General features: G+C 37.0%; 1 protein-coding gene across 4 annotated transcripts in view; it reads left to right on the top strand.

Moving 5' to 3' along the window:
• The window catches only part of grm4 (glutamate receptor, metabotropic 4), a 259,154-nt gene that overhangs the window by 56,548 nt on the left and 183,058 nt on the right, over positions 1-19,548 (top strand). For all 4 annotated transcript variants that reach the window (XM_055212575.2, XM_055212574.2, XM_055212577.2 and 1 more), the window contains exon 2: positions 9,298-10,196. In XM_055212575.2, the coding sequence (XP_055068550.2) occupies positions 9,669-10,196 (528 nt within the window). In that variant the 5' untranslated portion in view covers positions 9,298-9,668. The remainder of the gene's footprint in view (positions 1-9,297; positions 10,197-19,548) is intronic.

The raw sequence follows: 19,548 nt of genomic DNA, 5'->3' as shown, positions 1-19,548 counted from the left end.
CATTTCTTCCCCGCCACAGAAAACCACCACAGGTTAATCAATGCCATCAAAATTGCTATTTTGTTTTTGTTTGTTTGTTGATCACGAAGTACAAAGTACATGAGGAAAACTATTTTTAGGGGGGGGGAAACTAGGATTCCGTGTGTATTCAATGCGCCGCCATTGTTGTTTACAATGCGTGGAATGGTGCACTGTGATTCGTTGCGCGTATTTATGAAACTATCGTGTGCGCACATGAAGGCGGAAGTTTACGTGCGCACACGAAAGTGGTGGCTGGGAAAAAAAATGTAATTCTTAATTTTATGCAAAATCCGATATTCGCCATGTTATTCTGTTATGTTTTCTCCCTTTTTTTCAAACCACGACAAATGCCACTCTTCCTTCTCTGCAGACAGAATAAATACGCTCAACCAATCACAGTGCACCATTTCACACATTGTAAACAACAATGGCGGCACATTGAATACACACGGAATCCTTGAAACCTTCACGTGAAACTGTCGCACGCACATGTGAAACTATCGTGCGCACATGTGAAACTATCGCGTGCGCACGTGAAAGCGAAAGTTTACGTACGCACACGATAGTTTACGTGTGCACGCGAAAGTTTTATGTGAGGACGCGAAAGTTTCACATGTGCGCACGATAGTTTCACATGAGCACGTGAAACTAAACGCGGTAGTTTCATGTGCGCACGTGAAACTAAACTATTTAATTTTTGCTTCATGTGCCCTTAGGACCTCCGTACAATACTGATTTTGGCAGTATCTAATTATTTATCGCGCTTTGAAACCAAACTCCTCAAATATATCAAATGAAAGAACAGACCCTTTTTAATAAATAAAAAATAAAAAAATAAATAAACAAAACAGGAAAAACGTTTCATTCTATCTTCATTTTTTTTTCTTTTTATAACCTCTTAAATACGGGTAGGTTTCTTCAAAAATACAAAATTTTGTGCAAAAAGCTGAAATAATTGCATTTGTTGTCCATTCGAGTGTTTTTTGAAGCTCTCACAGGCGGTGGTGTGAATGTAGAGTAACAGGATCTTGTTACCACTTTTTTAACAGTACAACTTCTTTTATGACTTGCTTTTTAAATTTAAGTACCGTGTTGACATTGTTGACCTGAACAATACGGAAAGCACAAAACCAAAAAGTTTTCGTCTTTAGTCACGAGTCGGTGCGTTTCAATGTCTCCCCTAATCACACATACTTTATTTGTGTAAGCCTCTTATCTGTCCCGAGAATCACAATGAAGCTATAGTTTGGCTGTGAATTGGAAAATAGGTCTGACCTTACCCTGCCTGATTCACTCAACATTGATTAAACTGAATTTGCTCCGAATGATCAGGTCCAAATTACTTCTCCACTCGAAACGTCGCGCATTAAACCTACCGTGTCACCTTCAGTCTCCCTACAAAAGATTTTCTCTCCGAATAAGAGCGATGCCGCCGAATCCGCAGCCCACTGTGGCCCACATCTTTCCTGTTTCGGGAAGAGATGGGCAGAGATTATTCCTTTAAGATCAATTACAGCGCTCGCTGACTGAATGGTGTCAGCCTAACGCGCTTAAAGAAAGCAAGGCAAGGAGGTGTTTTAAAAAAGAAACCGTGAATGGCAGGCGTGGGTGCGCCGTGATCCAAATTCTGCAGCTGGTGCACGTGATTTTCCGGCTTAATTTCATCAAGCATATTTACGCTGTAGAAACATTCCCTGTGAGACAACAATTTGTGCTTCTAATTTCGGCGTGCACGATAGGCAATTGTTCTTTCGCAACAGTAATGGCTGAGCGTTTTGAATTAGGAGGTGGAGTCCAATACAAGCCTCCAATATGTAATGCATTATGAGAAACAGATAATGATCTCATTAGCACTATTTATAATAGCCATATCTAATATTTCCTTGAGCACACACTAGAGTATGATATCAGATATGATATGAGAAACGATACCATTTCTCTTCTGCACATCTTCGGCAAAGATTTATTAGCCTGTTGCTAAGCGAACGTTCCCTTGGGCACTAGGGTTGATAGTCTCTGGTATGCATACTGGAGTACACGCAATTGTTTGCCGGAGGGTTACAGAAAATGAATATAACTAGTGTGCTTTTAAAGAGTATAATATTATAGGTTACACAATGCATTTACAAAAGCTGTAAAATCTAAACAAACTACTATCCGGAGACAATTTGCAGTCTGCACCATTGTATTTGGGATTTTGTTGTTTATCGACCACATTGCAATTGTGTCCTCTCTGTGTTTTGAGCAAAAGTAACAGACGGCAAAGTGATCTAGTTGTGTAACACAAAGTATACGCCTGGCTGCTGTTTATTCGTCTCATTTGTACATTTTGATTTCTGTCTGCATACTAACTTGTGCCAGTTATGTGGATGTTGTCTTGACAGCCTTCCCAACCTATAAATGTCAGGAAGAAAGAAGGAGGAAAGTATCTACATTGAAGGGATTTTGTCTTTATAGGCTAACAAAATGTCTGCCCTAAGCCTTCCCTCCCTCCTTAAGGAACTGAACGCCTGCTTACTCACCAACTATAATGTGCCCTTGGTTAGCAATCAAGCTTTGGGCTACGACCGACTGCGGGAGACATTTTGGAAAAACTTAACACGTGCAGGTCTTTCAGAATACTATAAACATAATTTAAGGATGATTAAGCATCTGGAACTCCAGGACCATACTGAAATGAAACGGTTACGGTTTACAATAAGGTTTTATTCGTTAACATGCTTTAGGTAAATATGGATCACATTTAAACTTGGTTCACTTGTGAGTACTTGTACCTAAATACAATCACGAATGTGGCCGTCACATGCATCACAGCGCCCCATAATGATGATGTGTTGGTCAGTTTCTTCAATTTTACATTTTCTTTCATCATTTGCAATGTTTTTAGTTGCTATTTTAGTGATTTCGCAATTGTTTACTATGTCTTGTCCAAAGAAGTGAATTTGTTTTTAGAAGTAAAGGTTTTTGCCATAAAAGCATCCATGCTGTTAGTATGGAGGACCATAAGACTCATGCAAAATGTAACTTCAATATTTAATAACCACATAGACAATAAAAATAGCAATTAATAGATTTGTTTAAAAATTCATTAATTAATCTATAAATATATAGACAAATTATGTAAAATTTTATTAGGCAATAAAAAGTGAGATTATAAAAAATAATGTAGAAATTAAATATTAATCCATTAATTAATAGTTCAAATTATTATACCAATTTACAAAAACAACATAAAACACTCAATAAGTTAATCATTTTAAATTGCATTTATAAATTTTTCAATTAAATAATGGAATTTCAAAATGCGATTTAAAAAGAGACATAAATAACTGAATTTATAAATTGAACTACAAATACAGGTTTAAATTAGGCATTTAAAAGGGCATTTCCTTTAAACATTTCTGTTTTCATTTTCCCGATGGTTCTCCTTATTCTTTTCACTATTCAATTTGCTTTTCGTTTAAGCCTCTCTATTTAGCTTTTCCGTGACTCTTTGGGTCCTCATCCGAGATCTATAAATCTGCGCATGACATACAATCAGAGCCAATCAGCATGCTTGTTACATCCACCTGGCCATAGCTAATTTGCATTTCTCATTTGACAATTTGCAAGGACCCAAAGAGTCACGGAAAAGCTAAATAGAGAGGCTAAAACGAAAGCAAATCGTATAGCGAAAAGAATAAGGAGAACCATCGGGAAAATGAAAACAGAAATCTCACTTTTTATTGTCTAATAAAATGTTACATAATGACTTTTTTTGTAACTTTGTCTATGTATTTATAGATTAATTAATGAATTTTTAAACAAATCTATTAATTGCTATTTTTATTGTCCAGGTAGTTATTAAATATTGAAGTTCTTTATTAAATTTTGCATGACTCTTGTGGTCCTCCATAAGTTAGAAGAGGGTTTTGCAGCGAAAGACATCAAATTTGATAATAAGGCACTGTCTAAAAATATTTTCATTGCAATGATTGCAAGCGAAAATACTAAACCAAAACATAAGAGCCAGAAATAGTAAGGATATGATAATTTTCTCAAGAGATTAAGATTTGTTGTTTGTTTGTGTAATGCAATGATAGCAGCGTGTTGCTACGTGATTGCTAAGGTGTTGAATGTTGTTAGTTTATTAACAGTCTCCCAGGCTAAAATTGTAAGTCTGATTGCTTACAAATATCACAGCATGAATGTTAACTATTTAATGTATAATTTATGTTTGCATCACAAAGAAAACAATGAATTTGGTTTAATATGCAAGATTAGGGTTTTTTGTTTTGATCCTTAACCCCATTATAAGCAAGAGTAATATTGATGCTTGCTTTACAATAGACCTAATGAGATCTCCTTTCAACAACTTCATTTCAAATGCTAAATCTATTTTGCATAGGCTAATCATGTAACAAATAAATAAAAGTCGTGTTGATTTTACACGCTTTCGTTTTACCCTTGTGTGTTGGAGCCGAACGTCATATTAACCTCAAGCCTCAACATTTGAATAACTATGAATATACCAATTAAAAGACCGTGCTGGCACGGCAGACCTGAAATTAGTGAATATTAACCCAAATAGAGCAAAATATGTAATTGCTGTTATCTGCCGTCGGTTCGAAAGCCAATGCTGATAGAAATGCTCGGTGCTTATTATATCTCCATTACATCACCAGGCAGCCATGCAGTGTCAATTAACTTTAACTAATGAATTAAATTAACTTCTGTGGTAGGACTGACATTTCCCGCAAATCACAGCAATGATCGCAGATTACAGTGACAGCTTCATATGGGTCAACAGCCACCTAACAAGCATGCGTTCTCTGTAAAAATTGCAAGAAGTTTATTAAGAACCAGTGATGAAGAAGTTGCGTTGTTAAAGGGGCCATGGCACAAGACATTTTTAAGATGTCAAATAAATCTTTGGTGTCCTCAGAGCACATATGTGAAGTTTTAGCTCAAAATACCATATAGATAATTTATTATAGCATGTTAAAATCGTCACTATGTAGGTGTGTGCAAAAATTTGCCGTTTTGGGTGTGTCCTTTAAAATGCAAATGAGCTGATAAAATTCAAACACTGATCACAATGATGATGGTTTGTTGCAATTAAACTCAATTGTGCTTTTCTCTGCACTAAATGGCAGTGCTGTGGTTGGATAGTGCAGATTAAGGGGTGGTATTATTATAATAATAAGAGCTCCTTATGACATCATAAGGAGAGCCAAATTTCAACGACCTTTTTTTCATGTGCTTGTAGAGAATGGTTTACCAAAACTAAGTTACTGGGTTGATCTTTTTCACATTTTGTAGGTTGATAGAAGCACTGGGGACCCAATCATAGAACTTAAACATGGAAAAAGTCAGATTTTCATGCCATGGCCCCTTTAAAGACCCAATTATGCAATTAACCATGAAACAGGAAGTTAGGCCAGAATATATATTGAGTGGCTCCACCCTCTTTTAAAATAGCCAATAGTGTTTAGTTTACCTCAAAACCTGGATTCTGATAAAAAAACTGTGCAGAATGATGTCATAAAAATCATAGATCCATATTGGCACACTCAAAGTAAAAAAGCTGTTACTGGGGCGAAACCTTTTAAAAAGGTCCTAATTTGGACCGTTTTGGTACAGATATGTACCTTTGAGATATCAGTATGTACCTCTAAGGTACCAATGTGTCCCTTTGAGGTACCAATATGCACCTTCTATGTACAAAAGTGTAAATTTTAAAAGGTACCACCACAGTGACAGTTTTTGTACCATTTTCTAAGAGTGCAGTGAGATATTGTAAGTTTTGAATGCTTATATCTGAATGCTTATATCTTCTAAATGTGAATTTTTTCAGTGTTTTAGATTACACTAGTTTAAAAATAAGCTATTCTTAGGGCTAAAACATTCACACTTAAAGCAAAAAAATAAAAATAAATTTTGATGTCATGGGGACTTTAACTATATCTTCCCAAGCTACTCTTAACGGGATAGTTCACCCGGAAATATAAATTTTGTTATCATTTACACACTCTCATGTTGTTACAAACCTCTATACATTTCTTTGTGACCTATCACAACAAAAATAGGCAACTGCATTATAACTGGCATGTTTTTTCATATTCAAAATATCAAATAATGGCTGTTTCTCAATTCCAAGAACGCAAAGACTTGCATTCTCGTGGAGAACGGTGTGCCAGGCGACCTTGGAAGAACGAACTCAGAAGGTCGCGAGAACACAGAACGCACTTGTGAGAATTAAGATGTGTGCGATTTTCCTCTTGGTCACCTGACCTCCGCCATTGTTTTGCCACAATGACTTCTGGACTTGATGCATCCTCGATATCAAGAACACATCCGTGTATTTTCATTGCGTCCTCTTTACTTGCATTCTTGAGAATTGGAATTGAACTTCGACAGTTAATGATGACGTAGAGCGAGAACACGAGGACGCAAGATCGCTGAAAAACGCATATTGAGAAACAGCCAATATCTTTCATTTTAAGAATCAGAACAGCCTTCTGCCTTACAATTAGTATTTCAAGAAGAGCAACATCAATAAAAGAGAACTAATACATTTACAAAATACATAATCTAGAAACTTAAATTATTTATATCTATTATATAATTTAGTCAAAAAAAAAGAACTGTATTATGCAAATCCTGACTGTTAGTGCATAACCTGACTCTTAGTCACTCGAACACCTTTAAATCCAAGCTAAGCTCTATTTCTCACGTGTTGGTCGATGTTTCATTTCGCCGTGAGCGTGGGAGAGCTGAACATGCGCTTCGAGCTTTACCGCGCTCTCTCAAATGAACTTTCCTCCCAGAGGAAGGATTCCCCACTTCGCTCTTTAATATCAAAGCACATTTGCCAACATTGAAAAAGCATTTCACAGTCACTTCAGAGAGCCTGTTGTAATTCTTTGAAGTGCTACGCACTAGAGAAGTATGGAGCAAGTGCATGGTGTACTAATAGGGGAAGAGGTGGGAAGCAAAGGTGGAGATAAGAAAAGGTAGATGATATGAGAGCAGGTTAGTCAGACTTACAACAACATTAAAGGGAATTTAGAAGAATTTTCTGTCGCCTCGTAAATAAAGGAGGTAAGCAAAATGGTAGAGGTGGATGTGGTTACATTTTCAGGGTTCAAGTGTTTAAAATAATTTAAACCATGTCAGTTTGATGTTGAAATGCAAAGTATTTTGTTTTCAAGTGTTATAATTACGCAATTGCAAGAAAAGAGAGTGTATTGGTAATGTAGTCTGGGCTACATGGCGTTGTTTGGCATGGCATGTTAGTTTCCAGCAAGCAGTTTTGCGTTTAAAAGACGTCTAATACCTGTCCAAACACATCCAAGACTTCTTAAGCAAGGCTAAATTTCCTCTGTCTGTGAAATTTAATAGACGTAAGCATAGCCATAAAAAAAACATAAAATATAAAAAACAATAATAATATAAAATAATAAAAATAAAAAATAAAATACATTGAAATAATTGAATGAATTTAATGGAATAAAAAATAAATAATAATTATTTTGTGAAAACTGCATATAACCAAATTTAAAGTTATTTTGGCTAGAAGTTGGTTATTCATAGCCAGACTACATTATAGTCTATTACGGACTATATTATGTTTAATAGACGTTTAACAGTAGTAATAAAATAAAATAAAATAAATAAAATATAAAATATAAAAAAGATAAATAAAATAAAAAAATAAAATAAATAAGATTTTAGAAGTGGGTTACTCATAGCCAGACTATATCGGACTATATTATATTTAATAGGCGTTTAACTAAATAAAATAAAATAAAATAAAATAAAATAAAATAAAATAAAATAAAATAAAATAAAATAAAATAAAATAAAATAAAATAAAATAAAATAAAATAAATAAAATAAAATAAAATAAAATTAAAAAAAATAAATAAATAAATGTATTTTGGAAAACGGCATGTAACCAAATTTAAGGTTATTTTGGCTAGAAGTGGGTTACTCATAGCCAGACTATATCAGACTATATTATATTTAGTAGTCGTTAAAATAAAATAAAATAAAATAAAATAAAATAAAATAAAATAAAATAAAATAAAATAAAATAAAATAAAATAAAATAAAATAAAATAAAATAAAATAAAATAAAATAAAATTAAATTTGGGTGTGTCTTCATTAACCTGCTTTAAAAATGAATTATTTTGAATATTCTCTGTACACACTGTACTTTTAAGGTTACAAAGTTTTATGGAGACATTATTTTGTAAATAACCATATATCCATTTGCTTAAATATAGATATAGTCTCTAAAGTTGATGTTTGTTTGGGTGCTGTGTTGGGTGCACAATAGCAAGATGAATACCGTAAGTGCCGTAAATGTTTCTTCAACATGTATTTTGGCACAGCTGGAAGCCTGGTATTTACCAAACAGCTTCAAATTTGGTGCTATGGGTTTCATATTGATCATTTTAAAACACATAGCAGTAATAGCAAATGAGATTTTGAAGCTTTGTGAAGAATATCTCTTGTGCGCTGTAGGAGGTGAAAACTGGTCAGGCGTTGAATCAGGATAAAAACATTGTGTAGGCATTTAAAATAAAGCAAAATCGATTTTTCATATTTGACACCCACCATTAAAACATATTCTCCATTAGTTCCAGAACCCAACCGGATCAGCGACCCAAATATGCGCACATATTGAAATTACAGAAACCTGAGGTTCATTTTAACTCAGTGAGTCAATGATCAAAGTCAAACAGTATGCGGCAAAGTTGTAGACGGCGGTTCTTCACGTTGAGATCGGTATCGTACAAATTAAATATCATTTCTCAAAGTAATTAATGACCTTGAGGTTACCAAAGTAACAGTTTCCTCCAAAAACTTCAAATATCCTGCAGTCACCAGTGCGGTGGGAGATAAAGCACGCAAGTTTCATCAAACAAACCCGTATTCTTTATCAGAACTTGTCGTTCCAGATGGGGTAAAAATTGAAACAGCACATTACTGTATAAAGATAATTCACTCTCTCTGTCTCTCGCTGGATGGGAGCTCTTCATTGGAATTCAGTACGTTCATTCACAATGTTGAAAAGACACATTCGAGGGCCGACGCATATTTCTCCTGACCTTGGGAGCCCATAGCAACATTTCAAATTCAATGAGAAGGTGGGGGGGGTGCATGTTTCAACCGGTTTGAGTGAGAAACTTTACGAAAAAGACCAGAAATGCTGATGCCAAAACATCCGACTGTGTTGCTTTCTTGTGGTCCTCACCTCATTCGCTTTTTTCCTCTCTTTGTTCCAGGAAAGCACTCACAGGTGGGTGAAGCTTTGTGTTCGCAGCAAAAGATCCCCAGCCTCCTCCACCTAGAGACGGAGAGATTGGGAACCCAGAGGGAGCGAGCGACCAAAGACGTACCGTTAACCTTTAATCTCATCAAAAGGCTCTAGAGGAGAGCGTTCTGTGACGGGAGATAAATCGGATTGACTCAGAACTGCTGCCTACGGAACCAGATGAGCGGTCCATTCAATTACAAGAGTATTTCAAAGTGATATAACGATGAACTTTAAAAGACTGTGCCCTGCAAAAGGGTGGCTCCATTGACCCGTCAACTCAGTGGCGACACATCTCGCATCCAAAAATAGACACACTTTGGATTAAACCAGGTTGCTGGCATGTCTTCAGTTGTGGCTAAAATGGCCGGACGGACCAGCCATCACGGTCAAACCTCAGCATTGGTTGTTTTCTACCTCTTTCTGACTGCGTTGGCCGCAAGGCCCAAAGGTCCAGGCCACACACATCTGAATTCCATCCGAATCGATGGGGATATTTCTTTGGGCGGTCTGTTTCCGGTTCACGCTCGTGGCCATGAAGGCAAACCCTGCGGAGAGATTAAAAAGGAAAAGGGCATCCATCGTCTAGAGGCAATGCTTTTTGCGCTGGACCGAATCAACAATGATCATGAATTGCTTCCAAACATTACCCTGGGAGCCCGTATTTTGGACACGTGCTCGCGGGACACCCACGCTCTGGAGCAGTCTCTCACTTTTGTCCAGGCGCTGATTGAGAAAGATGGAACGGATGTGAAGTGCCAGGGAGGAGGGTCGCCCATCATCACCAAGCCTGAGCGAGTGGTGGGTGTCATCGGAGCATCGTCCAGTTCTGTATCCATAATGGTGGCAAATATCCTACGCTTGTTTAAGGTAAGAAGCATAATCATTGTGTGCCTTTGTGTTTTTTATTGTGAGTGTGTCTATGAGGTCATTTGCATTATGGTTTATGAATCAGGAGTTGTAAGGGTAGAATTAAAAAATAAAAAATGATCTGAATCCTTGGGCTTCAAGATGTCTATAATTGTTTCCACCATTTCAAGTTTCCGAGAAATCTTTTACAAAATGCTCCCAGGCCATTTGTCCGATTAGCACATTTAGTCTGTCATCTGTAAACGCTCTTGACAAGATGTTATCAAAGTTTTTGAGTAATACATTTAAATGAATGAAGACAGAATGCTGAAATATATGTGTGCCTTAATCTTCACAATGCCTTGGTTTATTAAAAAAACACACCATATTATGTACCATATCAGTTTGGTGAGATTGGTACCTATTTGTCAAAGTTATGAACTAGGGTTGTGCCGATAGAAGAAACTATCGTGTATCGAGGATCGTCATATGGCTGATAGCAGGCTTTCATGGCGATAGTTGGCGATAATTATTATTATTATCATCATCATAGTTTCACATTAAAGAGCACATATGGACCGATTCACGATTTTATATTTCCTTACGATATGCAAAAGGTACAAACCCCAAAGTAAATGATGACGTGAGTTATTTTCTCCAACGTAAATCTCTTTTCTTGGACTACAACAAACACATGGATTGTAGGCAACAGTTTAGACAAGACCGACATTATTATAATTCCTCCCACTTCGAAGACTGTAAGTTAACTCCTGTTAGCATTGCATTGTAAGCGAATCTTTCAAACATGGTAAGGAGCGTCAGAAATCAGAGGTATTCAGATCAGTCACAACATACAGATTAGCTGGCCAATCAGGGAGCTTTTCAGATCAATGAGCATTGTACAAAATCAGTGCGTTTAAGGAAGAGAGGGAAATCTGGAGCTACAGAAATGTACGCTATGTGGAAAAAAACTAACACATTGTATTATACCAATACACAAAATAACGTTTTTTTAGCAATAAAATAGGTGCACTTGAACATGCGTGCTTTTCCTCGCATGAGAGGGTTTGTGGGGCTTCAATTTGTGTAAAAGAGAGTTTGTCACGTGCGCGGATTCCTTCTCGCACACACCTGGAGTTAATGTGCGCGTCTTGGACTCTTGCTCGGACCAGAAAGCTTGCGGCATGGACTCCTTCTAGCACCTGAACTTGTAATGGCATGACACAGACTCTTCCTCGGCTTGCACATGAGCTTGTAAGACTTTGACATTTCCTTTCACCAGAGAGGTTGTTAGGCGCACAGGGGTTTAAAACCAGCAAGTTTGTTGTTCCCGCTCCCTGGGAAGCAGGAAATTTCATAGCGCCTGGGCTTAAAGACACGCTCGGATTAACATAATGGCATCAGTTTTAAGAAGGTTGTGGACCGGTCATGACAGCGCTGCCCTTTGAACAAATCAGCATATTTTTTTGTGCACCAATCCAGTGACTTGTCAGAAATGAGTAAAAAATTAACAAACAAAAAACATGAGTAAACTATTTCCACGCCCCCGATACTACTGTGTATCGTCGATCTCACAGGCTGACGATAGGACGATCTCAAAATGGGGCATATCGCCCAACACTATTATGAACAATTACATTGTGATCTACAGTAAGTGCTTTTACTTCAAATTTTTAAAAAGCTTAACTTACAATCGTCACCAGGGACCAATCTCCAAAAATAGTTTGCTTTATGCCGCTTGGGTGTTTGGACCAAGGGGCAACCTTACGATCTCTCTGATGAAGCTAATACGGAAGTAATTAAAATTGCAATTCATCGACTGGCCACTAGAGGCTGAAGGCCGCTAGAGTCAATTCCGATAGACCCCCATGTTAAAATGCCCAACTTTAGAGCAGAAAAAATATGTTTACAGCCTGGTTAACAAATTGGTTTTGGTCTGTATAGCTAATGTTGCCCTTCATGACAATTGTGAGGCAACCAGCCACCTCAGCTTCACCCACGTCTTGCCTCTTTACCCATTTTCGGATATGCGTGGTGACACGCGACCAAGATGGCGGCAGCAGGTACCGCTTACAATTGGCTTCAAAAACGCTCTTCAGAAACCTATGGGTGACATCACGGACACTACGTCCATTTTTTTTACAGTCTATTGTTTGGACCCCTTTTGATTATGAAGTGTCAATATTGCATCTTTCTTTTATGCAACTGGCAGATGCTTTTATCCAAAGAAAAAGAAACTAATTCAGTCTATGCATAATTTATTAGTATGTGGGGTTTGAACCCATGAACTTTGCATTGCTAACAATATGCTCTACCAGTCGAGCTACAGAAAGACAAAAAAGCATGTTTTGATGGTTAAATCAATTATAAAGCCTGCGCACCTGTAGACCAGCATGAAATGTAGACTGGTATGCTGGTCATTAGTTACGCTTAGCAGGGTTGCAGTCAATATAAGCATCTAAGATTGTTTTTTATCTCTGCTGCATTTGTATCTTTGGAATTCTCCTCTGGTAAGCGAAGTGGATGGCAGTGTATCAGTTAATGTATAATTGATAACAGTGCAACCTGGGATTTCTCTCTATCACTTAACACTGACCAGAGTCGGTAGCATTTCCCCGAGTCGCTGTCTGCTGCAAATCTTTTCTGAGGATGTAAACACAGAATATATTACAGAAGAAATGTAAACAAAATATATATCTTGCTCTAAAAGAATGATGCTAAGCTAAAGAGATTTTTGAATTAGGCTACAGCTCTTCCAGTCTCCGAGATCCTATGGTTTTCACGTTGTTATGGTGGGTAATGTTTCATCTTGATGAATGTTTAACTGCGCAGTTTGACGATCACCTCAGGGGAGGAATCTGAATATGCAAATAAAATAGTTTTGCATCCGAGAACAGATTCAGTTAACGTGCAATAATGGGTGCGGATAATAAATGTGGCTCGGGTTTAACGTGATGCATAGTAGCATGCCTTACATATATACAACGTGTGAACTGTTAATTGAATCTGGGAATTAAAAATATCAATCCGACAATAAGATTCTACTGTAGTAGGCTGAAAAACACGTTAGCAATCCTATGAATATGTATGCTGGGTTGTTTATACTGGTTTTTGGTGATCACGCTGGTTAAATTATACAGAATATGCTGAACATATGCAGACATCATATGTGTGTCGGTATTGTATTCTCCAACCAAAAGATGAAATACCTGTCCCTTTTCCAGTAGACCGTGGTTATGTAAGAAAAATTTGTTTGAGTTTGGAGATCAGATTTGCATCTGTTCACAGCACCTGGTATGAATAATGCAGGATCCCAAACAGCACTGACCTGGCGTCAGCGAGGCTGATTCTCATTCATCCCTCGGCCAGGCCGCCTAGAGACAGATGCCCAGCATTTAATGGATATTTACCCTCTGAAATGCCGTCTACACGGTGTCATTCATCACGCGGTGACTTGCGATCAAAGACAGATTGCAGGCAGAGGATCTCGGCAGCAGTGCGTGGAGATGACAAGACTTCTGCACGTTTGCTGATATAAGCGCATTTAAAGCTCGCAGATAAAACACTGCAGTTATTGAGGAAAAGAGGCAGCAGGTGCGACGGCCGGGGCGACCGGGGAGATCTCGCTGCGGGCGGGTACGCGGTCGTAAATTTGCTTAGCGCTTTGTGAAAACCCTCTTATTAGAATCTTCAGATCACCGGTTTTACAACACTTTCTCTTTCAGACGTCCACACCGCAGCTGTTACGGTCTGGTTTGCTTTGGACGTCCCCGGCTCGGTTGCGGTTAATGAATGCATCTCGACCGTAAACCTCTCTGTCCGGCACTCTAGACATAAATTCCTCCTGGTCATTTGCGATTTCCTCTGCTCGTCTACAACACTGAATCTTTTCTTTCAGAATGTTCAAGAGTATTTTACCAGAAGCCTGTAAAAATGGTGCTGATGTAATCTTTTTATTATCTACTTAGATAATAGCTTCAGCTCTGACCCTCATAGTACAATGTATACAAATGGGACTGGAAAGAGGTTTCATTTGAATTGAAAATGGAAAGGAAAGTGTTTCTGGCGCACTGCACTTACAAAAAAGTAAATACTATGTTTTTATGGCACATGTATTATGGTACTGCAGGGTAATTTAAAGAATAACATGCAATAACACATAAATATATACTGCAATTCAACACTGTTGTTTACATTAAATGAATAGTTCACCCACAAATGAAAATTCTGTCATTATTTACTCACTCTCATGTTGTTTCAAACCTGTATACATTTTTTTTGTTTTGATGAACATGGAGGAAGATATTTTGAGGATTGTTGGTAACCAATTGTTCACAAGCCCCATTCACTTCCATGGTATTATTTTTCCTACAATGGAAGTCAATGGGGCACATGATTTGTTTGGTTACAAACATTCCTCAATATATCTTCCTTCGTGTTCAAGAAAAAATAAATTACTGCAGGTTTGTACAACATGAAAGTGAGAAAATTATGACAGAATTTTCATTTTTGGTTTCATTAACGCAAGTGAGTCAGTTTGTCGGCCATCTTAATTTACACGCTACTGTACAACCATAACAAATATACATAGCGCTTATCTAAAGTTAGATAGTAGGAAATGGTTTGTGAAGATTAATAACATATGTCAAATGAATAAAAAACACTTACATCAAAAATGTGGTTTCTTAAGTTCAAATTTGCTCAAACTTCTTTTTGGTCTTTGTAGGCATTAGAGGTTACAAATGAAGAGTTTGGTTCCAAAACGCGCTAAACGCCTTTTTTTTTTAAATAGTTACTGCCAAAATCTGTATTATATCAGGTCAGTATTTTAAACTAAATTCTTAATTTTACGCAAAATCCAATATCCGCCGTGTTATTCTGTCATCTTTTCTCCATTTTTTTCCAAAACGCAATAAATGCCCCTCCCCCTTTTCTGCAGAATGCAATAAATCCGCTCAACAAATCACAGCGCACCATTCCACGCATTGTAAATAAACAATGGCGGCGCATTGAATACACACGGAATCCTAGTTTTCCTCATCTTGTACTTCGTGATCAACAAACAAACAAAAACAAAATGATGCTTTGATGACATTGATAAACCTGTGGTGGTGACAGGAAAGAAACGTGAGCCATCAACATCTAATAATTTACGCGAGAGGCACTTGGGAGACAGAAAAATGCCGGTTGCTTGTTCTCCTGACAGCATCAAGCTTCTGTCATGCTAACACATTGATCCCAGGGGATCTTATGAAAAAACTTTCCATTATTTTACGCGAAGCCAACGAAAATCAAGCAGGACCAAAACATTTTACAGCTGATCGCGTCCCAAGAATATGACAGTGTTCTTAATATGACAAAATAAGTGTTTGGATTAATGCCATTAATCAGTGTATACCACAAGTCAACTAAATGAATATAACATGGCAAAGATGAATGCACATTTTTACATTGATTCAATAGATTATAGCATTTTGAAAAAAAAAACTTGTCATGAATTTATTGCATTTTGTGGAAAAAATATCAGTTTTTATAATAAATCTTTGAAAATCAAATTATGGATTTGAATTGTTTATGTTTTTATAACCTAAAGATGCTATGTGAAAGTTTGTAACAGAAAATAGTGGTTTTCATCTTGTCACTTTTTGGAACCAAACTCTTCAAGTATAATATATATGCTCATTTGTAAATATAAGAAAGTTAACTTCTAGGGGTTAAACTTGGTATTGCAGTCTAAATTCAAAATAATAGATACTTTTTTCCCCTGCACCCTCTCGGGTTGCCAGACACATACAGGAGTGCAACTGACGCATGGAAAGCATACGTTTATAATTTTTATGTTCGTAATGTTTTTGTAACTCAATCTGTTGCATTTATGGGCCATTGCGGTCTAACTTAACTCTTTCCCCGCCATTGACGAGTTAACTTCTCACTTAAGAGAAAATGCTTCCCGGTCAATGACGAGTTTTTCCAGCAACCTGTATTTCCGCTATTATCTACTAGGTGGTGCTCTTACCAACTTATAAAACCTGTAAGTATTCTCTTAGGGCAAACAGTTTAAACAAAAATGGAATTAGCTTAGCTTTTTGCTCCAAATTTGGTATTTTTGAAGAAACCTACTCATATTTGAGAGGTGATCAAAAGAGACAAAATAAAGGGTCGGATGATATGTTTTTTTTTTTTTTGAAAGCAAACAGAGGGTCTGTTCTTTCATTTGATATATTGTATGTTTATATATTTAAAGAAGAACGTTTTCTGGAAGGCATTAAACTTGTGTGAAAAGCATAAAAAATGCTGGCGCTGGCTGGCATTTTAAAAAAAAACCCTGGCAGGGAAAGAGACAAAAACAGACATTCTGACATGAGTATAACTAGCTACAGCATTGTTTGAAACAGATACATGAACTTACCATGTTTCCTTAATATCCTTAATGTTTTATTTAGTACAGTCAAAAACCTACATACAGGTCCTTTAATGTAAGTATTGTACTGTAAATATTTGCCACATTTGTAGTGTGAAAAGTTTTATGAATGCATTACAGAGTAAAACCTGTAAATATCTGCCACTTTTTTACATTTGCATAGTTTTGTGTATAAGTATTACAGGTTAAAGCGGTAAATATCTGCCACTTTTGTTAATGTAAGGAGGTTTGGGTAAAAAATGACAGGTTCAAAACTGTAAATATCTGCCACATTTGCAAGTGCGAAAAGGTATGGATTCATATAAGTTAAAAACTGTAAATATATGCAATTTTTATAGTGTAAGGAGATCTATGTAAGCATTACGGGTAAAAACTGTAAGAAAAATCGCATTCATGTGCTTACTCAAGGCAGTTACAGAATTTGTGGATCAGCAGAAAACATTTTTTGTCAGTCGCACTGAATTTAACATGCTCTCTAACCAGTTGCAGCTTTTGGCCTCTTCTAGCGAGTTTCACTAGTTTTCAATTATTCAATTTAAAGCACTGAGGAAAATGCACACTTGCATATAGCACGGCACATATTTACACACACACAAATCAGAAACGCACACACACACACACAGACACCAGACAGAAAGAAGAAAGAAAACTGCATACTCTTGCAAGAACACAAATCTCAAGATGGACGTTTTGCCACCTACGTGCAGTTTAGGGGGTTAACAAAAAGCACTTTCCCCAGCATAGATTCAGCAGTCCCGAGCTTTTGATGATTAATATTTCACATCAGCGTTACATAACAGCAGCTAGAAGCTGCAAATTAGCTTCCCTCAAACATCTATACATTGAAATATTTCGACAGCCCATCGAGAGTAACACGATGGCCTAACTCCGGCTTTGAGTTTTCTGAAATTTGGCAGTATTATTAATTTAACAAAAGAGCTGTTTACTGTGATAAACTTTATAGCCATGTCCTCTCACAATATCCTATTGTTCACATAATACGAAAGCTCATTTGATATTATTCACAGTTTTCAGTGCTAAAATGACTCGTTTTGGGTCTGGGAAATGTTTACCATCATTTGGTAATGTTCTGGCTATTACAATATCTCCCACTTTCATGACTATAAAGCAAAATTACCACTTTAACTTAGAAACAACACAAACAGTCTGTTAAAATTTTATGTTCTGGCAGGACATCCGAATTGCTTTTACGGATCGGTGAATTACCCTGGGTTCGAAGCTTCATTATTATTCTCTCACGCTTTTATGTTGACTGGAAATATTGTTTGTATGTTTTCTTTGCGTGCACGTTTAATAAATTTGCTGTTAACTCGGCACGTGGAATACCAATTTATTTGTGCCGTGATATTGTGTGTTTTAAAGACAACATAAAACCAGAATTAACCCTACTGTATTAATTTACTTTATGCACATTCTGCTCGTATTGTGAACGATTCTTCTGAGCTTCATTTAAAAGAAAAAAATGGTACTTAAAAATGTAATAGCTCGAACAGAGTTCATGTTTAATTGAAATCAATTCTCAATGGAAAAATCAAATATCTACATTTTTTACTCAAAAGTACATCAAAAGCAACCTGCAGATGTTAAGTCAATGAATGATCACTTTTAAATGTAGTCGCTTTGCATTGAGTTTTACAGTAGATTCACTTCATTTGCTCAACGTTTATGCCACATGCATTTGTAACTTATCCATTAAATTGGATGGCGATGCAATCACGCCCGTTCCTGTTTCCCACCCAGACACTTTAAAGAGAACAGTCTGTTCATGATATAAATGCTAAATGGTTGTTTTTATTGTATGTTTGATTGTTTTTGCTGTATTTTTATTTTTGAACGCCAGTTGAAGGGTTAAAATAGCAATTGTTACCACTCAGTCTCAAATTGGCTTGTTTCACAGTTTCTGTTTCCTCTCAAACGCTTGACAAAATACTTTCTATTCGACTGACTTTTTGTTTCTCGCTTCTGAGATTTCTGACCCAACTGCTCTCAGCTTCAAAAAATCACTTCTGACGGCTTTATTTGACGTGACGTTGGAAGAGAAAACTAGGAGATGGCGAGAAAAGCAATTAGGAAATCCGGTTCACGTATTTGTCAGTGAAGAAATTCACAATATTCACAATTGTGTCAATAATCACACATTAAAGATGAAGAATCGCACATTTAATGATCTAAGCGTATGGTCTATTGCGTATGGCACAGGTGCATTTAGGGCGTTAACGACAGAAAAATGATTTGCATGATCTTAAAGGGCGATTTGCAGGTAAAATTTTTCAACGAATTTGTGCAATTTGCTTGTTGATAATAAACATTTAAACTGTTATCCATTGTATTTTATGTTGTTGGGTATCACAAAACCCGAAAAAGTATGAAAAAGTACAGCGGTTTGCAATGATTCTCCTTTCCCCCACAACGCACTGTATGACGTCACGCTGGGGAGAGAATTGACCAAAGCCGCCTTGAGAGCATTGAGAATGACTATAGAAAGATGAGTAAAGTACAGTTCTGATAGCGCAGATAATAGATAAATAGATAGATAGACAGACAGACAGACAGACAGACAGACAGACAGACAGATAGACAGACAGATGAATAGGCTAGTATAGAGAGATAGGCAGACAGACAGCCAGATTGCATAACGTTAGCATATATTTGTGTAGAAAGTAAACAAACAATTAACATACTCGTGCATGCTGGCTTGAGGGCGTCCATGATCCTGCCTGAAATGGGTGTAACTTTATGCGATCTTCAGCACAAACGGTTTGGCAGCATGTCTCTAATCCTTGAAGGTGAGTGAAGCACGTCACATCTGTTCGCGGGGACCAGCGACCCAAACGCACTCACTTTCTTACAGCCAGTAGCAGAATGGCAATCGGGAGACTCTGGACTTTCCCGGTGGGCCGATCTGATAATAGTTATACATTTCGAGTTAAC

This window comes from Misgurnus anguillicaudatus, chromosome 8 (assembly GCF_027580225.2).
Source record: "Misgurnus anguillicaudatus chromosome 8, ASM2758022v2, whole genome shotgun sequence".
NCBI lineage: Eukaryota > Metazoa > Chordata > Actinopteri > Cypriniformes > Cobitidae > Misgurnus > Misgurnus anguillicaudatus.
This window is presented reverse-complemented; position numbering and strand designations above follow the sequence as displayed.